At 49.1% G+C, this 24,626-nt stretch overlaps 1 protein-coding gene across 1 annotated transcript in view; it reads left to right on the top strand.

Annotated features, from left to right (window-relative positions):
* The first annotated feature begins 5,064 nt into the window (after positions 1 to 5,064).
* Positions 5,065 to 24,626, top strand: part of IPO9 (importin 9) — a 41,504-nt gene continuing 21,942 nt past the window's right edge. Inside the window, exons 1-7 of the mRNA XM_033080062.2 lie at positions 5,065 to 5,227; positions 17,056 to 17,117; positions 17,753 to 17,839; positions 18,775 to 18,976; positions 19,389 to 19,477; positions 19,754 to 19,840; positions 21,513 to 21,632. Coding sequence (XP_032935953.1) covers positions 5,077 to 5,227; positions 17,056 to 17,117; positions 17,753 to 17,839; positions 18,775 to 18,976; positions 19,389 to 19,477; positions 19,754 to 19,840; positions 21,513 to 21,632 — 798 coding nt within the window. The 5' untranslated portion in view covers positions 5,065 to 5,076. The remainder of the gene's footprint in view (positions 5,228 to 17,055; positions 17,118 to 17,752; positions 17,840 to 18,774; positions 18,977 to 19,388; positions 19,478 to 19,753; positions 19,841 to 21,512; positions 21,633 to 24,626) is intronic.

The following is a 24,626-nucleotide window of genomic DNA, read 5'->3' on the forward strand; positions in this document are numbered from 1 at the left end:
TGGGATATTGGGGAAGAACACTTGGCTGTGAGGAGGTGGAGGCCCTGGCACAGGGTGCCCAGAGAAGCTGAGGCCCTTCCTGGATCCCTGGAAGTGTCCAAGGCCAGGTTGGGTGGGGCTTGGAGCAACCTGGTGTGGTGGAAGGTGTGCCTGCCCATGGCAGGGGGTGGAACAGTATGAGCTTTAAGGTCCCTTCAAACCCAAACCAGCCTGAGATTCTGTGATTCTATGAGCTTATCCTTTGGATACAGAACATAGAATTCACTCAAAGACTCTCCATCGTCCAGGCTTTATGGAAGATAAAACCAACATTGGAGAGCATTTGCTGGGTGTTTGGGCTGCTCCAGGGTCAGTGCAGCTCAGGGAATTGCGGCTTTCAGCAGGGGTTCAGCTGTCAGAACCTTGCCAGGGCACACAAAACACCAGCAAATGGGAATGGTACATGTTTTGGCTGAAGGACACATGTCTATAGGACATCTGTGTGTCCTGTGTCACACAGGATTCCGGAAGGAACCGTTTCCAGAATGCACACACTGCAGTGTAAGGAGCTGAGACGGCACTTCCGTGAATCTAGAAATGAGTGTGCTGTTCTGAGAGACTGGCTGAAGTGCAGCCCTGACAAATAGCATTATCCCATTATCCCTCATTCAGAAGGGAACAAGTCTCACACTGAGAGCTCTCCTTGAGGATGTGAACACCTCAGTCTGTGAAGAAACAGCTCTTCACCGAGAGCAGCATCAATGGAGATAAAAGTCTGTCTGGAAGAGGAGATAAAGCAGCCACAGGAGAAGAATGGAACTGCAGGTTCAACACCCAGCTGCTCTTAGAGACAGACAAGACTGGGATCAGCATGTTCCTGCAAAAATACCTTGAGTAGAAGGAACAAATATTTTATGACAAAAAGGAAAGCCCATGTGATAGACTGCCAGGTCCAAAATTCTGCTTGCAGAGTGGAAGGTTTGCTGCAAGGTGATTGAAAAGAGGGAGTGATGTACCCTGCATTCAGAGGTGCAGCTTCACAGAGGCTTCTTGTGCACCTCAGTTTCTCAGGTTATGAAAATTTCCTTATAGTAGTGTTTTAAAGTAATGAAGCTGTTTGTTTAATCACAATAGTAGTCCCTTGAAATCTGTGTGAGCTGGGTTCTAAACATGTATAAGTAAAACCAGCAGTCCCCCTGTCTAAAGCACATGGAATTCAGTTGAAGAGTCTGTCCATCATCCAGGCTTTATTGAAGTTAAAACCAATATTGGAGAGTATGGGTCAAGTGTTTGGGCTGCTTCGATATCTATTGGGATTTTGGCTTTTCATGTTTTTGTTACTGTCTGGAGTTAAATTTTAATCAAGCTGGGGACAGGCTGGGCTAGCACCTTCTAACTCAGACTCATCCTTTGCCTGCTTCATGTGCTGCCCTGGTATTTCTTGAGGGGTTTAGTCCCATGCCACCTTCCTATGGGGTCTTCCTTGACACGGGTCTGCTGGGAGAGCTGAGAGCTGTGCTTTGAGCTGAAACAGCAAAGGGAGAAACAGGGAGTTCATCATAAAATACCTTTGCATACCAAGAATGTCTTTTTGCCCTGAGGGAACTGGTCTCACTAAAGAAGGTCAGGAGAAGGGATGAGAGAGCTGGGATTGGGCTCGGAGGCAGAAGTATTTGACCAGCAAGCTCTGAATGCTGACTTTGCATGACAGATCCCTGCAGAAACCTGTGAAGAACCTGAGCAATGCCCAAACAGGTGGGAATTCAAACCTGGAAAAGCCTGGAAGATTCAAATAAATGGAGTTTCTGCAAATACAGAAGAATGAGTCAGCGCATTCAGAGTGGTTATGCATCACTTCAGCTAAAAGGAGGAGGGGCTAGACTGGCATTGCTTGGGGATACCCCTCCTCTCCCTAAACATCCTCTTTTTTTGCAGTGTGTTTGTAAGGCAGAGGAGACGGTTGCCATTGGGATCATTTTTGTCCCTTAGTAATAGATACTTGCAGAGATGTGTCAGATCTGATGCTGGCACTGAGAGCCAGTGATAGTCTGGTGTGATGGAATCACAGACTCAGTAGGGTTGGAAAAGCCCTCCAAACCATTGAGTCCAATAATTCCCTCAGCACTACCCTATTCACCATTAAACCATGTCCCCAAGTGCCATATCTTTTGAACACTTCCAGGGATGGTGACTCTACCACTGCCCTGAGCAGCCTGTGCCAGGGCCTGAACACCTTCTTGGGAAGAAATTTTCCCTCACATCCAACCTGAATTTCCCCTGGAGCAACTTGAGGCTGCTGCTTCTTGTCCTGTCCCTTGTTTCCTGGAAGAAGAGATCTGGACCTCGTGCCTCACTGATTCAGCAGCTCACTTATGTTCTCCATTAAGCTGAAGCCCTGGGACAGTGCAGAGATGAGTGATGACCCTGGGCTTGCAGAAATTACACTTACATAAATATGTATTTACTCCTCCAGCAGGAGCAGCATTTTGGATTGGGAAGAACAAGAGAGAAAAATAAAATATTCTCCTTGCAGAGACCTCTCTGGGGCCAGCAATGGCAGAGGGATGGCATGAGCTCCCTGGCTGTGCCACTCAGGGCAGGACCCAGTCTGGGTCAAGCAGTGTGGCTGAAATGTGCCCTGTTCTTGCTACAAAAATCCCAGCCTGTCCTGGTTGTGCCTATGCCTGTGGTTGGGAGTGGCCTCTGCTGTCCAGTCTGCTCTGCCGGGGAGAGCACAGCTTGTTTGGGATGTGGGTGGTGCTGGGCATGGCCTGAGCCTCTGGTCCTGTTTGGCTGGGGGGAAAGATGGGGCCCACCAGCCCAGCTTCTGGAGAAGGAAATCTAACTTCATGCATGGGCAATTCATGTAACTGAGATGGGAATTAATTGCTTTCAGCACACTGCCCTGGCTGTGTCTCAGGTGAGCACAGAGGAACTTCCAGAGGCGCTTTGTGTCTCGTCTGCTGTCTTTGCTAATGTGAAGCTGACCTTGCAGGAGCTGCTGAGATTGGAGACCGGGCAGGGAGGGTGAGGAGGGGACTCCAGTGGGACTGGGGGTTGGTGCTGGATTCCACCCCTGTGGGTTCTGCCCCTGTGGTTTGTGCTGCTGATCATCTAGCCCCTGTGCTGGCAGAGGGGAAGAGCTGGAGCAGGGTGGCCATGGGGCTGCAGGATGGGGAGGCAGCAGGGCACTCACTGAGTCTGCAGGAAGCTGAACCCAGGCTTGGGTTTGTGTAGGATCTCAAGTTGCTCCTTCTGCTTTTACAGAAAATCTTCAACTCAGGTTGCAAAAGTTACATGTGTAGAATTGCAGAATCCCAGACTGGCTTGGGTTGGAAGGGACCTTAAAGCCCATCTCATTCCACCTGGGCTGTGGGCAGGGACACTTTCCATTAGCCCAGGTGGCTCCAAGCCCTGTCCAACTTGGCCTTGGACATTTATTATTAGACAGTACAAGAGCAAGACTAAACCCCAAGTACTCCTGGTGGTAGCACATTGGTGACCAGGTGCTCGTTTGATAAACTCCAGAGCTTTCAAACAGGAGGTGCTGGGAGCAAGGAGAGCTGTCTTCCACCATGACTGGAATGTTGATGGGCTCTCAGTGGAAAGAGGTGTTCCCCCAGGATGGAGGTGGTCTAAGTGCAAAAGTGCATATCCAACAGCACAGAGGTTCTTGAACAGAGAGGGTGATTAACCATTGCAAGGGGCTTGTGTTGGAGTCCCCATGCCTGGAGATGTCCAAGGGATGACTGGACACAGCACTCAGTGCTGGTGACAAGGATGATCCTGGAGGGCTTTTCCAATCTCAATGATTCTGTGATTCTCTGAATGTGGCTGCCAGGCTTACCCCTGGCGCTGGACTGTGTCTGTTGACAAACCGCTGTCATTCTCCTGGGGACTTAATGACCAAATCATTACTGGTTACAGAAAACCTCACAGTATTTTTCCCACAGTGTGTGGGAACTACTATCCCCATCCCAAAACACAACTCCATCATCATCCCCCAGGTAAGAAGCCGACTTTGTATGGGTCAATGCTGCTTTTTAATACTTGTAATGTTTTGTAAAATTGCTTATACTTCCTGAATAAACAGCTGCAGAAAACACAGGTGGGCTCCTCAAGGCTCACACTGGATGTTCACCACATCTACATGTGGGAAAAGAGGTTGTCAGGGACTCAGGGCTTTTCCTCCGTCCCTGCACCCCAGGGGGGTCCCTGCACCCCAGGGGGGTCCCTGCACCCCAGGGGGGTCCCTGCTCTGGGGCCCACTGGACTCTCTGGGGGCTCCAGGTGCTCCACAGGACCCTGGGCACTGCCCCAGTCCCCTGCTCCCACTGTGGCATCCCACCCTTATGGGGAAGGGAGCACCCAAGATCCCTAGATGCTCCTGGTGGAAAAGGACAAAAGTCGGAGGGTCCACAAAAAAATCAAAGTTTCATTAGTAAATCACACGCTTGTCATGGAATTGCTGTGTTGACGCCTGAGTTATTATATGAGCCCATGACAGTGGTGTGTAAAGGGGTAGGAGGAAAGGGAAGAGAGAAAGGGAGAGAGCAATGAATCAAATCCTAGTTCCAGCACGTTGATCTTGCTGGACCAACAGGCCAATGTCCAGTCCAGGATCTTGCTTGGGGAGTCCATTTCTGGACAGGTTTCCCCGGCCTGCCCCAGGTTTCTCACTTTCCATCCCATGAGCCCTGCACAGTCCCTTCTTTCAGACCCTCCTGGGAATGGGTCAGAGGCTCGGGGGGTGTTGATGGCGCGCAGCCCGTGCCTCTGCTCGGCCTCGCTCCTGCGCTGGGCTGTGCTGGTCCCCAGGAACCACAACAAGGAGGTTTGTCCCAGAGAAGCTGCCTGCCTCCGCAGGGTCCCTTGTGCAGCTGCAGCCCATCCTGCCCCTCCTCACGGGGTGTTTGTCATTCCTGGCCCTTCCCGAGCTGCGCTGCTCGGGACGCTCGGGGCCGTTCCCTGACCCGGGGTGGCCCCGCCTGGGCGGTCCGCCGCGCCGCCAGGGGGCGCTGTAGGCGGGTGGCGGCCCGGCCCCGCCTCCCGGCGCGCGGTGCGTTTGGCGCGCGCGGCCCGTGCAGGGGGGCGGCGATGGCGGGAGGCGGTGGCGGGCCCGGAGCGGGGCCGGTGGCGCAGGGGCTGAAGGAGGCGCTGGTGGAGACGCTGACGGGGATCCTGTGCCCGGTGCAGGCGGTGCGAGCCGCTGCTGAGGAGCAGGTGAAGGTGCTGGAGGTGACGGAGGGTGAGTGAGGGCCGCGCTGAGGGGATGGGGGACCCCAGGCCGCCGCCGCAGCGATTCCCGGTACCGGCGCCTCATGGCTGCGCCTTGGCCTCGGCCGAAACCTCCCGCTCGGGCCGGCGGGAGCAGGCGGCTGGGGCTGCTTTCCTGACGGCTGTCGTCGTGTGCCCGATGTCTCTCACGGAATCACAGAATAGTTGGGGCTGAAAGGGACCTTTGGAGATCATTGAGAACAAGCCCCTGCCCAGGCAGGGTCACCTGGAGCAGGTGACACAGGGACACGTCCCAGTGGGTTTGGAATGTCTCCAGAGAGCGACCTCCCTGGGGAGCTGTTCCAGTGCTCTGCCTCCCTGAATGTAAAGAAGTTCTTTTTCATGTTGAGGTGGAACTTCTTGTGGTTTAGTTTATGGGCATTGCTCCTTGCCTTGTCTCTGGGCACCACTGAAGAGTCTGGCACCAACATCTTGGCACTCGCCGTACGTATGGAGGTACTTGTATGGATTGCTGAGATTTTCCTCTGTCTTCTCTAGGCTAAACAAGTCCAGCTCCCGCAGTCTCTGCTTGCCAGAGAGATGCTCTAGATCCCTCATCATCTTTGTGGCCTCACTGACCCGCTCCAGTAGCTCCTTGTCTTTCTCCGGAGCAGCCCCTGCCCCGCCGCAGGGTGCCCGAAGGGTCGGGCTGGCTCCTGCGTGTTCGGGGCACTGCTCTGGTCAGGGCGGCAGGAGGGCTCTGGCTGTAGGTGGGTCTGGGGCTGGGGCGGTTTGAGAGAATTGGGCACCAAGGAGCACTCTAAGCTCACCAGGGGTGGGAGGGGTATTGAAGCAGAAGGGCTGTTTCTCTGGGTACCTTTTTCCACCTCAGCTAGAGTCCCTGGGTTGGTCACATGAGGGTCATGGAGAGCCCTTCCATCTATAGACCCTGCCCTGCTCCCGCAGGGATCCTCTTCACCTCTGGATGTGTGTCCTGGTGTGTGCCCATGTCCTGCAGGTTGTCGTCTGTACATGGTGTGTTTGAGGTTGAGGGTGGCCAGGATGTAGCTGTACCTTCATTCAATGTGAAACTCCAGTGACAGAGCTTCACTGTTTGTTATGGAAAGTTGAGGAGAAGCAGGACAGTGGAGCTGGATGGCAACTGGCTTTGGAAAAGAAATTTTAAATGAACAAACACCCCAAGTTCAAGCAGTGTCTCTAATTGTTCCATTACTCCTTTAGCCTTTTTACGGTGGCACTAGTTTAGTTCATGCACTGGCTGCTTTTTCTGTGTGGAAGATACATTTAAAAATCTATTAATGCTAACGTTTTATTTTGCTTCAGCCCAAATGACTGGAGTTTGTAGAAACCATGGGAAGATCTGCAGATGATCTGCTGTGAGGGGAGCTGGAGAGTGCAGCACTGCAACCCCAGGCCTGAAGTTTTGCTTGTGGCCGGCAGCTTGATGGGCTGGTTGTTTGTGGACCCTCCTGGACATTTTGCCTTACCTTTAGTCTGATTGCACTATTGTGAAGGTGTTCTGTGAAGTGTTTAGTGAACTCTTTCTGCTCCTGAACTTCAGCTCAGAAGTGTTACCAGAGGCAGTTTGTAGTACAAAGTAGGAAGGTGTAAGGGTGAGACAGGGCCAAGAGTGGTGGTGTGATTTTGCTGCTCTTGGAGTGAAGGCAGGCAGATTGTTTGATAAATGTTTGTTGTCATGCATTCCCTTAACTTGCTTGTACCACACTCAGTGTAGCTCTTCCTGTCATTACCAGGAATTCTGTGTGTTGCTCCCACAGCTTTTGGAGTTTTATTGCGTGGTTTGATGACATTGCAGCAGCACAAGTCTGGAAGTGCTGAGAGGTTCATTGACCATAGAGCCTTGGCCTTCACAGCTACTACTTCAGTGGCAGCTTCTCCCCCAAAGAGTCTGAACCTTCCCACAGTCTGTTTGGGTGACAGATCTGCAGAGAAGAATCTGGACGGTTCTAGGGCAATGGATGTCCCTGAGGTGCCTTTGAGAGCCCAGGATTGCAGAATTTAATTTAGTGGATGTTAGGGTAAGAGGCATGGAATCATTGACCCTTCTGTTTTGTCATTGGTTTTACAAATCTGCTGAAGGCCCCATTACCTCTCTGTGGTTGTAGGGCCAGAACTCTGCAGCCCTACAGATCCTGTGGTGCAGGATCTGTCCCTGTGACCTGTAGGAGGCTGCAGAACACCTGCACAAGTAGCTTGCAGGTAACCCCAAACTGGAGGGGAGGCAGTTGATGTCTTGAGGGCAGGGCTGCTGTCCAGAGTGCCCTACAGGAACAGAGCCAGAGGAATTCAGCAAGGACACACAGCACGTTCTGCTCCTGGGACAGGAGAACCCTCTGCTGGGATGTGGGTCAGGCACTGCCAAAGGGCCAGGAAATACCAGTGAGCTGGACAGGGCCAGCAGTGTGCCCTGGAGGCCACCTGCATGCAGGGCTGTCTGAGCAGGATCAGAGGCAGTGATCAGCCTCTCCAGTCAGTGCTCCTTAGACCACACCTGGAATACCTGGTGCCTCCCACCACCCAGGATGAGACACAGCAACAAAGGGGAGTGAGTTCAGCAAAGGGTGTGGGTTGGACAGGGGAATTGCAGCACTCACCACGTGAGGGAATTCTGGGGTTGAGGGGTTTTCCACTGGGGAAGCAAGAAGGTTTTGGGGGTGGGTCTGACAGCAGCTTCTGGTAACTATGAGGAGATTGTCAGGACACTGCAAGATAGGAGAGGATGAGGGCTAAATGGGCACCAACTTGAAACTAGAGGTTCCAACTGGATATAAGGAGTTTTTCAGCAAATTGTTTGTAAAAGCTGTGTTGTTTTCATCCTTGAGTATCTCTTAAGACCTGCCTAGATCTAAGCACCCTGATCTAATGCTGCAGATTCTGCTTTGATCATGGGGGTTTGACTGGAATCCTCCCAAGTTCTCTTTCAGGGAATTATCTTGTACACCTTTGATTCCTCCTCTCTTGTACTAGTTAAGTAGCATGGGAAGAATAAGCTATATTTGCCTTTCTGTGCTGTCTTTGGTATGGAGAAGCTTGCAAAAAGCCAAGAGGAGGAGCTACAGGAATCCGGTGTGTACCAGCACCATATTATTGAGGTAGAGAAATGTGGATCATGTGTGTCACAAGTACTTTAAAAGAAAAAAAAAAGTATCATTAAGCAGCATGAAGAAGGTGCTGAAATAGAAGTGAAGGAATAGGAAAGAGCACGTGTGTTGGCACTTTTAATGCAAAACAAATGAAAGTAGGGCAAAAAGAGATTGAGGAAGAACTAGTTAAAGTCATAAAAACTTAAAATGCTTTCAAATGTTGCAGAAGCAGAAAAGGTTTCAGAGGTGTTCAAAGCCAGCAACTGACTTGGGAAGGTACATTCAGTACAAAAGGACTGCAGAAGAGCCAAAATCCTTGTGCTGATGTTGACTTGTGGTATTGAGGAGCCTGTACAGGAGACATGCTGGGGAATTTCTCATCAGATTGAAGCCTGAGTAGAAACAGTTCCACTTACCAGTTTGCTGTAAACACCAAGTGTTAAAGAATTGATCTCCCAGAGTTTAGAGGGACTCAAAGATTCAATTACTGTGCATTCAATTACTGGGCTGTAAAACTTGCCACTTAGGGACTAGCTAAGTATTAAGCTGGTAAACATGGGGCAGCCTTTAGTGAGGACTCCAAGCTGAGGAGCAGCGGAGGTTGGTACAGGGGTGCGGGTTTTGCACTGCCTGTTATGGTTCAAATTCAGCAGTTGGAATTGTCTCTTCAGAAGGGACAGGTGCATGAATTTGTTGTGGCAGAAGAATTGTTTGAAGGAGCCCTGGGACTCCCAAAAAGCTCCTACAAAGTTCACTTGCTGAAACTTTTTGCAGAAACTGAGCTGCTGAGCACAGCTCCTGACTGGAGGGTCAGGAGTTCCAGGTGAAGCTGAGCTGCTCAGCACATCTGTAAATTATGTGCAACAGAGTGAATAGTGGTGGGGAAAAGTTGCTGATAGTGCTGCTCAGTGTGGCCAGAGTAAGAATCAGTGGCACAAATTACAGGATGATTTCACAAGGTGTGTTGAGTGCAGAAACAGAAGGTGCAGCTAGGCAGTATTGGTCAGCAGAGCAGTGCTGGGGGAGGGGGAGACAGTCCAGATAATGCCCTAAATAGTTATGGGCGGTCCTAACTATTGTTCTTGGGAGAAGAAGTCCCATTGTCTGTGTGGAGAGTTCCCTGAAAATACCCAATCACTGCTCTCTCATGCTCCAATAAGCCAAATGGACCGTTAAGGAGGGAGCAGAGAGCAAAGCCGACATAAATTCCTCATGCTTCCACAGCCAGTGCTGCATGCATTACTGCTCTGCTGCTCTGGCAGGGCTCAAGCAGGGCAGCAAAAAAAGCAGCACAGACACTTGCAGAGGTGTGGAAAAGCAAAGGACCTAATCCATTGGCTTTTCTGCCTGGGAAAGGGTTAGCAGAGATGGAGGCCCTGAAATAATAAGCTACAGAGAATGTGAGTGAGGAGGGACTGTGACGTCTCATAAAGCTGAGATCACAGAATCGTGGAATATCCTGGGCTTTCAGGGGAAATGAATCTGCAACAGGCAGAGCTAGGCTGTTGCCCCAGTATGCAAACTGTGGGATTCATCACTGCTGGATGTTAGAAGCAGAAATGGTTTTAAAATTATTTAACATTTGTGGAGGAAAAAACTCATAAAGAGCCATTGAACACAGTGGTTGGATATAACACCCCCTTAAGGAGATTCTCAATGCCAGAATTTCCTTGGGGGTGTTGGGGCAGCATTGTTCTGCCCCCACCTCTTTTCCTAAGCTGGTTGTGGGTTGGGTTGTTTAATGTGGTTAAGCCAATGCAGCTGTTGGCTCTCTTGTGTGCTGCCCTCTCTTCCAGGCAGGTTTTAGCCCCGTCAGGATAGCTCAGGTGTTTAGAGGATGCAGTTGAGCTCCCTGAAGCAGGTTGATAGTGGATCTGGCCAGTGCTTGTAAGGGAGATGAGTAGCAGTGCACAGTCAAAGCCTCTGGAATAGGCTGACCTGTTCAAGGGGAGTCTCCTGTCTGACTCCATACACATGCTCTGGTGAAATATGGGATGTCTCCTCTGCATTAAGGACATGGTGGCAGTTTCTTCCCACCATGTCAACATTTGGCAACTGCCAGACATGGTCCTCAGCAACTCAGTCTCTCACCTGTTTCTGCATCTTCTGTCTGCTGAGGAAACAGGCACTACTTGGCAGCCTGGGGATGGGAGATGCATTACTGTCAGTCACTGGAAACAGGAGAGTTCAGCTGGTGACCTTTGTTGTCTCTAGATTTTAGTGGAACATTAAGTAAAAGCAATGCCTGAGACTGCAGGGGGAAGGCAGAGAAACGAGAGCTGCAGCTATGGAGTGCTGCTGCTGTGAGTGTGTCTAACTTGGCTTGACTGTGGTATCACTGTGTTGCTGGTCAGGTGAGGCTTGTGTTCCCCTTATCTGCTCCATCCAGGTAGCACCATGCACCACCCAAAGGTGTGCAGTACTGCCAGTGTTGTATGACCTGAGGATAATTACTCAGTGTGCAAAAATTATCTCTTCCTCTTGGTCTTACCGAATTGGAGAGCATGTGTGGAGCCCAAGTCATCTCCAGGAATGCCAGAGCAGGGCAGTGGCACTCTAAGGGGAGTTCATGTCCATCAGGAGGGCTCAGATTGCTGAGAATCACTGACTGTTCTGGGTTGGAATGGACCCACAAGGGTCATCCAGTCCAGCTCTGTTGAACGGCTTCCACCCTACGGAAAGGAGCAGTGTCTGCCACACAGTCCTCTAAATTATGTGGATAAGGAGGTTTAATGACAGCTTCTCAGACAGCTGGAAAACACTGCTCTGCTTGCCAGGTTAGATACCAGGTTTGATGTTTTATGGCGACAGTATTTAGCTTCTGAGCTGTTGGCTCTTGTGCTCTGGAAGCGTGGTGGTGAGAGATGAATGGCTGCAGGCTGGAGAATTACCTTTCTTTTGCCTGTCTGCCTTATGTGTTTCTCTGTGCCCTTTTTGCAGGTAGAAAGGCATCATAAGGCCATCTTCAGCATGGCTTATGTTGTGACACCCCATGTGTGAAAAGGCTCCTTCACCTCAGTCATTCACAAGGTTGTTTGTTGGCAGAAGCTGAGATGTGCAGGTGGCTGTGAAAATGGTGCTGACCCTGGCAGATTGACTCCCTTGAGGCTAGTCCTGTCTGGGAGACAACCAGTGCTTTGATTTGATGATTCTGAATGTGATTTCAGAATGGAAGATTGGCTTTATGGGTCTTATAAATGTTCTTTCACTATCTCCTCTTCCAGAGCAGGTGGCTCAGCATATTCAGTTTGATGTTTAAAAATTTGTTGATTCTCTGATGATATTCTCATGATACAGTTTGCTGTTCAGTTGTACCAGAATACCTACAGGTACCATAATGGCACAAAACTTATTGCATCACTTGTGCTACCCTGGTTCAGCATGTTTTTGTTTATGTTCTGCTCCTTCCCAACAGAACTGCTTTAATATGGCTTCAAGAGGGATTTCCGTGTTGCATCAGGTACTCTGTGAATATATGATTTTATACCATAAACCCAAGCATTGTTTGGAAGGGGGATTCTGGAAAATATAAAAACATGACCACATCATGTGGTTGTGTGGTGCTCTTTTGGCTGTCACTACAATTGTAGTAGAGTGAGTAATGGGCAGAAATGAGTGGAAGTCCTTTGGGCGGATTGAGCTGAATTCTTGGGAGTAAACTTTAACATTGAACTGATTTGTAACAGGGAAGTTGAAACAAGAAATGGCCACATTGCAACATATGATATCTCTGTCAGGAGGTGAGGTTTTCACAGCAGCAGGCGCTGGTGTTGCTCTGTGAAGTGCCACAGGTAGGTTGAGTGTAGAGAGAAGTTGTGAAGAAAGGATTTCAAAGGAGATACTTAAAACCAGCCCAGCTGCTGGAGAAGAGTGACCTCAATCTTTCTGTCTTTTGCTGAGAAATGAGGGGAATATGAATGCAATTTTAGAGGTGTGCTAACAAAAGGAGTGCTTTTGGAGCAGTGCTTGAGCATCATGATGGAGGATGAAGAAGTTCCTCAAAGCAGCACATGTGTAGAGTGTCAGAACTCTGGCTAAGCATTAGATTCCTGCTTGTTGTTTCCTCCTAGTCTGACTGCAGATCCTCATCCTGTTCTGTACTGGTCTGGTCTTGTCGCTGACCCTGCTTTGAGCAGGAGATTGGACTGGGTGACCTCCTGAGGTCTCTTTCAACCCAAGTTGCTTAATGATGATGTTATTGAAAGACAGTTTTGTGGAAAACATCTGTACCTGTGTGTCTGAAGGCTGCAATGCTGAGAATTACAGTATTGATGGCGGGCGAGTGTTGGGTAAAGGGAGCTCAGTTTCTGGTGCTGCTGTGGTGGTGAGATCCAGCCTCTGCAAAGTGTTGCTTTACCTTGGAGTGTCAGTGGCCATGGGGCCACTTGGGTTCACCAGACTGCAGCAGCTTCTGTAGCCCCTTGCTCTACCTCACTCTGTCTTTGCCCTCAGCAGAGACAGCAAAAGAGACTTTTAGCAGCTCCTGAACCAGCTCTGCATGGATATGCTGAGCTGTGCTGACCCACTTCAACTAGGCAGGTAGGTGCAAAGATTCAGTAGAAATTCTGCTCATTTATTCCTTCCTGCTTGGTTGCTAGTAATTTTTGGTTTCATGTTGGCTTTGTTTTGCAAAAATGTTGGGGGTGAAGAGGTTACATAAACTGGTTACATGGCAGTTAGAACTTGTTGTGAAGGAGGGGAGTTTGATTTTATTAATATTGAGGTTAATGAAGAGGATAAGCAGGGCTGGGAGGAAATGTGTTTGCTAAGCACTCTCTATCCAGGCGCTTCATTAAAAGCTTCTAATCTTTGAGTTTTACAGACTTTATCTTGGGGAGAAGACTTGGTATTTCTGGTATCTCAAATCTACAAAATATAAGTGAAGGAATTGCTTGTCAAGGTCCATTTGAACTGCATTTACCCATGATAAAGATAAGTGTCCAGCCAGCTGAGGAAAAAACCAATAATAAACCAATCCTTTGAGAAAAGAGGAGTCAGTGAGCTGTACAAGGATCAGTGTAATATCAATCCCTGGAAAGATTCTTGGAGCAGCTCATTAAATAGCTTTATCCTATAACAATAGGATAAATAGTTACTACACAACTGGTACTGTTTTATGTGTTCTGTTTTTGATAAATCCATCTAATTTTGGTTTGACATGAGAGCTGCCTTATTGCTTAAACAAGTGCTGGGTGTGAATGATCTGAATTCAGCAGGATTCCTGATAGGAATTTGCCACAATGGTAATTTGTCGGTTGAGAAGATACAGTTTTGTAATATTTTTAAGCAGGACATTAGGCTGAAAATCTGTGTGAAGGGGGGTTGTCAGTGGCTTATTGTCAGACCCTAGAGGTTTTTATGACAGAACTCTTGGTCACTGCAATAGTGAGTACAGTAATTTCACGACTATAAGGCGCACCCTTTTGACTAAAATCTCCCCCCAAAACCGGAAGTGCGCCTTATAGTCCGGTGCGCCTTATCTGATCTACAAAGTTGCAACATTTGCCACCCCGGAAGTGAGAGCCCGTCGGCATCGGGGCCGCCCCCGCGCGGGCCGTCCCGCCGGCATCGGGGCCGCCCCCGCGCGGGGCGGACCCGCCGGCTTCGGGGCCGCCCCCGCGCGGGCCGTCCCGCCGGCATCGGGGCCGCCCCCGCGCGGGGCGGACCCGCCGGTATCGGGGCCGCCCCCGCCGGCATCGGGGCCGCCCCCGCGGGGGCGGACCCGCCGGTATCGGGGCCGCCCCCGCCGGCATCGGGGCCGCCCCCGCGCGGGGCGGACCCGCCGGTATCGGGGCCTCCCCGCCGGCTTCGGGGCCGCCCCCGCGCGGGGCGGACCCGCCGGTATCGGGGCCTCCCCGCCGGCTTCGGGGCCGCCCCCGCGCGGGGCGGACCCGCCGGTATCGGGGCCGCCCCCGCCGGCATCGGGGCCGCCCCCGCGCGGGGCGGACCCGCCGGTATCGGGGCCGCCCCCGCCGGCATCGGGGCCGCCCCCGCCGGCATCGGGGGCGGACCCGCCGGTATCGGGGCCTCCCCGCCGGCTTCGGGGCCGCCCCCGCGCGGGGCGGACCCGCCGGTATCGGGGCCGCCCCCGCCGGCATCGGGGCCGCCCCCGCGCGGGGCGGACCCGCCGGTATCGGGGCCTCCCCGCCGGCATCGGGGCCGCCCCCGCGCGGGGCGGACCCGCCGGCTTCGGGGCCGCCCCTGCGCGGGGCGGACCCGCCAGTATCGGGGCCGCCCCCGCCGGCATCGGGGCCGCCCCCGCGCGGGGCGGACCCGCCGGTATCGGGGCCGCCCCCGCCGGCATCGGGGCCGCCCCCGCGCGGGGCGGACCCGCCGGTATCGGGGCCTCCCCGCCGGCTTCGGGGCCGCCCCCGCGCGGGGCGGACCCGCCGGTATCGGGGCCTCCCCGCCGGCTTCGGGGCCGCCCCCGCGCGGGGCCGGCCCGCCGACATTGGGACGGCTCCCTTGCGGGGGGTGTTAAAGCCGCAGGAATCGGATCGGCTGCTGCGCGGGGGGGGGCGAAAGCCGCAGGGATCGGATCGGCTGCTGCGCGGGGGGGGCGAAAGCCGCAGGGATCGGATCGGCTGCTGCGCGGGCGGGGCGAAAGCCCCCGGAATCACGGCGGTCGCCGCGCGGGGGGGGCGAAAGCCCCCGGAATCACGGCGGCCGCCGCGCGGGGGGGGCGAAAGCCCCCGGAATCACGGCGGCCGCCGCGCGGGCGGGGCAAAAGCCCCCGGAATCACGGCGGCCGCCGCGCGGGCGGGGCGAAAGCCCCCGGAATCACGGCGGCCGCCATGCGGAGAGGGGGAAAACCGCCAGAATCGGAGCGGTTGCCACGCGGGGAGGGGGCAAGCAGCTGGAATCGGGGCAGCGGCGGCACGGGGCAAGCCTGCCGGCATTGGGTCACCCGGAGCGCCAGGGAACTCCCGGAACAGCGGGGCCCTGGGGATGCTGCACGGAGCGGCGGTGGGCATAGCCCGGCCCTGCCGGGTACAGGCAGGCCCGGGAGCCAATGGCTGCCGGATTGAGGCGGGGCCTCGGCCAGCAAGCGTGCGGGAGGAGCTGGGGGCGGAGCCTCGCTGCAAAAAAAAACCCGGTGCGCCTTATAGACCGGTGCGCCTTATCTGATCTACAAAGTTGCAAAATGTGCCGGCTCCCGGGGGGTGCGCCTTATAGTCCGGTGCGCCTTATGGTCGTGAAATTACTGTATATCTGGTGTCCCAGTGATGGCACTGCAGTCTGGGGAGCAGAACTAAGGTGTTGGAAAATGGAGAAACTAAATATTGCACATCAGGAACTATGCAGAGAGAATGCATCAAATGAATATATGTAAACAAATTAAGGATTGTGAACTACAGTACTGAGTTGTATCTGTGTGAAGCTGTTGCAGTTACTCTGGTTTCCTTTATATCTGTTTTTACCCTTTTTAGCTTTCCATTTATACTCCTTATACCCTTCCAACCTACCCTTTAAAGATGGGACTGAAATGCAATGCCACACTTGAGCATGGAAATCGCAGATAGCACATAGAATAATGACTGCTTCAGTTAAAAGAGGTATTATGTTAAGTACATCTTGGAATGAGGCTCCCTGCTTTCACAGCTGGGATAAGAGGGTTATTTTCCTCTTTCTTAAATGCATGATCTATGAAGAAAGGTTGAAGGAACGGGGTATGTCCAATGTGTGCTGGGGAAAGTGAGAGGCAATTATCTCCCACCCCAGAAAAGCCTCTTAGCAGTGAGTTGGGTATTAGGAGACACTCAATAACCATTTGTGAAGCACTCAGATGTGCTGCTGAGGGAAGTGGCAGAACTCCTTTTGAGGAGAATTTTCAGTCTGTTTCTGTCAAGGGTGCTGTCAGCACGTTTAGCCTGTCTGCAGGAGGCAGGGTGTACTGACAGGACCCCAGGGCATAACTTCTGCTCCACAGCTTCTAAGAACTAAAATGTCACAAATGTCTTTCTTAAGCAGACTAGTGAAATTAAATGAAGTATTTAGGACAGTTATCAGCTGCCTGAAACTTAAAATTGCAATTTTAAGCAAATTTATTGAGTTATATGGATTTACCATACCGGAACAGCTGCTCTTCCTGGCTTTTATTTCCTGTGCTCAGCATCAACAAAATTGTTACAAGTGTTTGAATTTTGCCTTTCTCATGGAGCTTGCTTGGCAAGAAGCCACAAGAAACTCTTGCATTTTCTGGACAGATTCTTTGCAGAAGAAGATCCCCCAGCCCCAAGGATTGTCCAGACAGTGCTGGTGTCACTGTGCTGGGCAGGGTTTGCTCAGGAAAGGATTTGCTGTGTCCTGGGCAGTCGTGGGGTGAGGGACAGCTGAAGCATTGCCTGCACATCCCTGTGGAGGAACCCAGGGTGCCCAAAAAGGAACTGCTGGCTACCAGTCTGCTGCTGTCTTACTCCATCCTGAATCTTTTCCATGCATCTCTCCTGTAGGAACTTGAGTAATGATTTTACATTGTAGATAAGATTTTTATGTATGTATTTAAAGTTTAAATAATTTGCTTGTTACTAGCCTGCATTGCAAAATATTTGCCCATGAGAAAAGAAAATAAGTTGCCAAAACAATAAATGAAGTTTTTGAGTGCTTTGGAATTGCCTTCTCCTTCCTGTATATGACTCAGTCAATTGGTATGATGTCGTCCAAAAATCTTGATGACTTTTGCTGTGTGACTATAAAAGTTACAATACCAATATTTGGGTTTTTTTCCTTGCAGAATTTGGTGTTCATTTAGCAGAACTGACTGTGGATCCTCAGGGAGCGCTGGCCATCCGGCAGGTGAGTTTGCCTGGAGCTGCTGAAAGAATTTTGATGGAAATTTCCTTGGTTTTTAAAATATTCTTCCATGTTTTCAGATGAAAAATTGGAAACAGCTTTCTGTTACTCTTTGTCCACTTTCTTTTACATTTCTCTAGAGTCTTTCTTTCAACATTATTCAGATGTTATATTCTTACATTTTTTGAAATTTTTTTTTTTTTTTGACTTAATAAACCTGGTGCTGAGACAATACTGTACTGGAAATGGACGCAACTTAGGAGGTGGGTGGTGGAACATCAGCAAGCAGAAGTGTGGCTTCTCTTTGCAGAAGCTTTTTCTGTAGGTGTTTTCCTCCTTGGAAAGGAAGTTTTGGTTCTGTGTTTCTTTAGTTACTTTTGACCTGTATCTTGTGCCTTTCTAGAGCTGCTGCCTTGGGTCAGTGCTGTGCAGGCCATTGCTGCTCAGTGGATACCCAGCAGTTCTTTTTACTGCAGTAACTTTGTGATCCATTTCATGGAATTTTTGCATTTTTGGCAAGTCCTGATTACCCTCTAAAAGAAGCATGGTGGGACAGGAGACTGAGCAAATGGGTAAGGGGTGATCCTTGCAATGGTTCTAGGCTATGTCCCTGATTCTTGACCTTTCTCCTGATACAGCTGGCGTCTGTTATTCTGAAACAGTATGTGGAAACTCACTGGTGCTCTCAGTCTGAAAAGTTTAGACCTCCAGAGACCACAGAACGGGTAAGACTTGGTTTCATATTATCTGATTTGAAACACTTTATCCATCAAGAATATTAATTCTGTAGGCAGTTAAAGAAGTACCAGTGCCCTTGTGTATTTTGAGGATTAATGGCTTCAGTTAAGATTTTTTGACATTTTCCACTTCAAAAATCTGGTTTTGGTAGCTTAAAACAACACTGGGCATGAGAATCTTGGGCTGCTTCCTGTAGGGAAAGTTCAGCCACAATGCTCCTGCTACTCTCAGAACAAGACTAGAAGAAAAGCTGCTTCCAAAGTTTCACAAATAGTGATTCTGGCAGTCCTTTTTTGGAGATTTGCTAAATCTTTGGTTATACATCTTGGGACTTAAAAGTTATTTTCCCATGAAAAATTTTAGTTTAAAGCTTCTGGGTTTCATTAAGGGTCTGTTCAGCAGGGATATCTAACAGCTAAGATGGCTAGAGATTCCAGTCCTTGTCACTCTGACTGTTGACTGGAGCACCATTCATATCTAGAGTATGATTCATCCCATCCAGAGATAATTGCTTGAATTATGCACCAGAAGTGGCTTTTATTTTTTCCTGTCCCTTCAGGGCTGGGTGACTGTTCTTGTTTACTGAAATCTTCCAAAGTAAGCAAACATAGTCCCTGCACTGGAGCTGGGGTTTATCTCAGCTAACTCTGGATGTTTTCCATGTAGATCTGTACATCTTGTGTAGCTGCAGCTGTGAGCTATTTACTCTGTGCTTGTCTGATTCTGTGTGTGAGAGGTTAGAACACACCATGCAGTTTTCCCTGAAAAGATACAGGGTGCAAGAGTGTTTTTGTCTCTTGGATGTTCATTTTGTAAAACCAATATGGAATCAATATCAGGATACAGTCACAGGTCTAGATTTTTTTAAAATTAGGTTATGCTATGGCTGTGGATCTATTCTAAATGCTGTTGTTTTCTACAGGCAAAAGTTGCCATCAGGGAGCTGCTGCCCAACGGGCTGAGGGAGTCCATCAGCAAGGTGCGCTCAAGCGTGGCTTACGCCGTGTCAGCCATCGCCCACTGGGACTGGCCCGAGGCCTGGCCCGAGCTCTTCAACCTCCTCATGGAGATGCTGGTCAGCGGCGATGTCAACGCAGTGCACGGAGCCATGAGAGTGCTCACAGGTGTGTGCTGCCATGGCTGCTCTAGGAAGCTCTTTTGGCTTTTCCTTGTGCATCCAAATGGAAGAAATTGGAATTTTCTTCCTCTCTTCCCCCGGGCCTGGTGCCTGTTGCTGGCTGTGGAATCAGGTGCTCAGCAGGTGTTGTGAGAGCTGGGGAAGGAGGTGCTGTGCTGCAGGTTAGAGCTCAGCAGGGACTTTGATTGTAACACCCTATTTTCCAGATACCTGCAGTTTTTAGTGTGGTATGTTTCTGCTTGCCTTTGAGGATTGCCTCAGGTAGATCAGGTGACCCTAGTCTAGTGAAGTGCAAATCAACTTTTCAGTACACTTAATGTTTTCCAACGGTTGTATTGTTGTTGTTCCCTACAAATTGGATTTCTTATAAGAACTTCTCTTTTTTTTCTATTTTTTAGAATTTACCCGAGAAGTGACAGACATACAGATGCCACTTGTAGCTCCAGTTATTCTTCCAGAGATGTACAAAATTTTCACAATGGCAGAGGTATGATCTTCACACTGAGGTTGGTATTGGATGAAATTAGTGGGAATGTTTCTTAGAACAGAGACGCTCCAGATTTAATGGTTAAGTCATACTGTAGTATGAGTTAAAGAATTTTCTTGGTGATGTAATAGTTGATGACAGCTAATGTTTCAACAGAAAAGTTGAAGCCAATAAGAGAATAAAGTTAAAGCAAAAATTAAATACAGTTAAAAGGTAGTTAAAGGAATTATCTCATTAAGAAGAATGTTGTGTTCCTGATGTTTAACTTTTCTCTAGGTGTATGGGATTCGCACAAGGTCACGTGCAGTGGAGATATTTACCACGTGTGCCCACATGATCTGTAACATGGAGGAGTTGGAAAAGGCAAGAATTTAACTTGACATACAAGATACTTTGAATTCAAACTGAGTGAGGTTCAAAATAATTGTTAATATGGAAATGAAACACTGGAAAATTACATACTGTGTCAGCTGGAATTCAGGGGAAGAGGCTGTAATTTAATACATGTAAAGTAGCTGACTCCCTGCTTTACATCCACGCCTTGATAATGGGACTTGGTTTCCATTATTAAGGTAAATTTATGGTTTATCAACAGACATGTTTGTAAGAGCTCAGAAAAGGGGGGAGTGAGCATAGGGAGGAGCTAGAGTATCATATCATCCTTTTGTTTGGAAATCCTTGGCTTAACTTGCAGCCTTCAGCTGAACCGTGTGTCCTGATCACCTGCCAGGCCTTGGGCACCTGGGTAATTTGGGACCCTTGGGCAAGGCTTTGGTTCCTGGAGCTTCACCCCCTGCTTCAGGAGGGCCCTTAGCCTTGTGTTCCTGAAGGGGTGGGGGAAGCCAAACCCAGCCCAGTTTTGTAAGAATAGCTGTTAACCAAACAAAGCAGCTTTGTACTTAACTCTTCTGTCTGGCTCTAACTGAACACGTCTGCATTTTAAGTGGCCTTTGACAAGTGACTTTTCCAACACTCACAGACAATAAATGGTTATTTTTAACTTTTTGGGGTGTGAGGATAGGGAAGGGTGACTCTCAATCTAGTGGCTGGTCACTGCTGAGTGGCTCTCTGTGCTGTTCCCTCCCTGTTTGCACATGGAGCAATCCAGTGCAGACTTTTGGAAAGTTCTGGTAATTACACTGTATTTGTACTGCCATGACAAGGTTCTTCATGCAGCTAGTACCACTATCCAAGAGATAGTAGTAGCTCTCCACTCTTATTCTGGAGAAGACCTGAAAGTGTCCTTTACATTGAATACTAAATCTTTTCTATTGAAATTTTGCTTAAAAAAAAAGAAAGAAAAGGGAAAGGGAATAGTTTTATAAAGGGCATTTCCTAATTGATTTAAACATAGGACTTTGCTGTCCTGGCTATGAGGTTATGAGCAATAATCTCAATAAAATTATTTTGGTCCTGTACTACTTGCTCTGCCAAGGACAGCTTATGGAGTGCTCTGACATCTGGAAAAATACTTGCTGCATTTTCCTAGGAGGAATCATCCTGTTAATCTTCAGGCCAGCTGTTGATACTCAGCTTGTTTGGTTTGGGGGATGGAGGCTCTGCAGGGAGATAAATGTCAGCCCCAGGGTTTAGGGTAATTGTGTGTGTGATGGAGCCACCCCAGGTTGCTTTTGTAACCTGGGGGTGCTGGGGTACAGGGCAGGATTTAGCTCATCAAATGAAATGCCTTTCTAGGAGGGGGTGAGCACTGCTCCTGGGGCTCTCCAGACTGGATTGTCTGGATCTCTCTTGAGACTCCAAAGTGATGAGTTAGATGTGTGTGTTTTGTGGCAGCCTGTGCTGTGGGGTTCTGAAGAGTGGAATTCAGCTGAGCTTAGTTCCTAATATAAAGAGAAGAGCCCAAGTGATGTCTGAAACAGCTTTCATGTGACTTTACAATATTCTGCAGTTGCAATGATTTTCTCTTCTATTTTGTACCAGAAAAGTGCGATTGCTGTTGCTTCTAGTGCTTTACCTGTCAGATGTGGGGGTTCTGTATCTGGTATTCACCTGTGCTTGCATTGTCTCTAACCAGGGTGCTGCCAAGGTTCTGATTTTTCCTGTGGTGCAGCAGTTCACAGAAGCCTTTGTCCAGGCCCTGCAGATGCCTGATGGACCAACATCGGACAGCGGGTTTAAGATGGAAGTTTTAAAGGTGAGTCACTTAGGGCACTCAGATGTGCTGGAAAACAAACTCAAGTGGCACATCTCCCAGTATTGCTCATGGTATGAGCAGCGAAGGTTTTTGGCTCCCAGCACCATCAACAGTAAAATAACTTGTTCGCCTGTTCTGAAGATACCTATGATGAGATCCATGAACGTCTGTCTGTAAAATGATCCACAGGAATCTGATCAATAGGACCATCTGTCCTTGTCATTTGCTGATCTAATGTATCTTGGATATGTCTTGGACACCATAGCCTGTAGTTAAATACCAATCTTTTCTAAAGATGCTGCAGAACTCTGCTGCAGTGAAGTTGTAAAAGCTTATTAAGTGCAGGTACTTTTCTGGAACTTGCCTGCTCTTTAATGCTAAATGGTCTCTGAGAAAGAGAGACGGAATTTCTTTGTACTGTCTTGGTTTCCTGGAGAAAGGAGATTGGGTTGGAGAGCTCTGTGTGTATGGGGATGAGGGCCAGTGCAGACTCCCGTAACAACTTGGAAAACACTGGAGCTGTAGGGAGTGCTGCCTGCAGCATGGGAGAGCAAAGAACCAAAAGCATCAGTTGCAGGATCAAATCCTGATCTTTCATTTCCTTGCCTGTGTGCTGGGATGAGCAACACTCAGGTCAGTGTGCAGGTTTCTGAGGATGGGCACTGAGGCCCATTCAGTTCCCTGAAGAAAGCAATAAGGAAGTTACTGAAGACAAGTGTCAAAAGTTTTTCAGGATGACCAGCTTTGTGCTCAAGTAATGAAAGTACATGCTGGGAGGGTGCTATTGCGTTACACAAACCAGCAGCTCCTGAGCTCTGTGTTGTGGAACTTGTCTCAGTCCTGTTCAAGGCAGCACTAGCTGGTCTGGGCATCCTGTGCCTTCTCAGTGAGGAGCTGCAGGTCTTGTCCTCTAGGAAGAGCTGGAGCTGTTCTTCCTGTGCAGCACTACTGGAAAGGAGTTTGGAGAAGGATGTTGGCAGTTTTTGTTGAGAGAGTGTGTCTTGTGGGCTTTTTTTCCTTCCTGTTGCCTGTGCACTGGGATTCCTGGGGCAGTGATATGTAGGAACAGCAACATGAAAGGAACACTGCAGGGCATCATCTTGATTTGAACAGGCTGAAGCTAAAAACATTTGGATCTCTTACTCCAGATATTCACATTTGGATTGTTAATGAGTAGAGGTATTTTTCAACCTCCACAGAAAGCAGTTGTAACTGATGGCATCACTGTAAACCAGGCCAGGCCAGTTCTGTTCTCATTACATCCATACATTCTGCAACCTTTTCTGTTATTTAAGTAGGGGCTTGCTGGCATTGCACTGTTTGCATGGGTATGTCTGCACTGGTTCCACAGAGGTTCTTGAACGATATGACAGGCTGGGGAAGTCTCTGAGGAAATGTCACCGTTTTCTTGCTCTACTCCTTAGCTATGTGAGGTGCGTTGCCCTCTGCCTTTAGCCTCTGCAGGGGAGCTGCAGCACAAGAGGATTTGAATCTGAATGCACTGCTGTGTGTCATTGTGGCACTGATGGCAGCAGAGAATCAGTGCGGATTTAAACAGTAAATTCGGGAGATCTACTGCTGACAAGTGGTTTATAGGAGGCTCTTTGTGAGGAGATGTGTGTTCTGGCTGTTGACTTAAGGCAATTCAAGGTTTTGTCACTTAGGGTTTCTTAGCTGATGATAACAGTTTTCGGAGGAAAAGGGATTCAGGTGAAAGCCTTGAACTGCCTTCACTTCCAGAGACGTGGATTTTATTGTCATTGTAATGCAGAAGTAAGAAACCTTAGGGGATTATTTAAACTGGCTCTATAGATGAGGTCATTACAGGAACCTCTTAGCTGATGCAATGGAAGAGGGAATTGGGACTTTTTTATAGCACATTTTCAGCCAGATGCAAACTCAATCCCATCTTATTTTCCTTAATGAAGTGCTGTGCAGAAAATGACAGGAAGACTTTTTTATTTCCTTCCCTGCCACTTGAGAGCTTTGTACTCCAAGGTTCTTGGAGTTCTTGATGGAAGTCAGAGGCAGCCCTGACCTAAACTGTTGTTGTGCTGTCCATGTCAGAGTGTTCTGCAGGACAGTGGCAGAAGCTTTGAGGAATGGTATTGCAGTGTGCACATCTGCCTGATCCCCTGGGACAGTTATCTTGGTTAGAGGAGTGAATAGTTTGTACCACATCATGGGGAGCCACTGATGGTTAATGTGTCCCAAGTTGTTCCCAGTATAGTTACAAGTTTTTAAGCAGTTATCAGCAGGAAGTCAGGGCCTTTTATCCTTAGAGGAGATGGAACAAAAAAAAAATTCATCAAGCGTGAGGATAGAAGGAAATACTCATTGTTGTGTTTGATAGTTCAGCATTAATTAAATTGGTGTCTCTAAGGATGAATGAGCTGTACCTGTGCAATTCTTGAATCCTGTTTCCAGTGTTGAACATGCTACTATTGATTGTTTTGAGAGAAACAGAGTGATTGTGGCAAGTAACAGATTTAAGGCAAATTTCACAATAATGGAATACAAATTGGAGTGCAATGGTGTGCTTAGTGTGCAGTGATACATCAGGAACACCAATTAACCAGCAATCTGAAGCATCTTGTAGCCTTGCTGTTGTGCTTCTTCATTTGTGCTTAGAAGCTGTTCAACACCTGGGGTCAAAGAAGTTATGCTTACATTTTTCCTGATGCTGGAACAAATAACTACTTAATCATAACTTCTTTGTTCTTAGATGGAAGATGAGGTAGTATCTGTGTCTTGGGACAAACTTCCCAAGTTCATGAACAAGGTACTTCACCTGCCCCTGCTAAACTCTGACTGACAGTCAGCTTTAGCGTGCTCTCTAGTATGTATTTTAAGCCTTTTATCCAAAAATTCCTTCTTTGTTTAAAGATGCAAACAGGAAGAGAAGCAATAAAAGGCTTTGATAGAGTGACTTGAAGGAGAAGTGCTCTGAAGAGAGAAGGATAAGGGCTTTCTTGAAGGATTAATAGGTGGTGG

This window comes from Catharus ustulatus, chromosome 25 (genome assembly GCF_009819885.2).
Source record: "Catharus ustulatus isolate bCatUst1 chromosome 25, bCatUst1.pri.v2, whole genome shotgun sequence".
Taxonomy (NCBI): domain Eukaryota; kingdom Metazoa; phylum Chordata; class Aves; order Passeriformes; family Turdidae; genus Catharus; species Catharus ustulatus.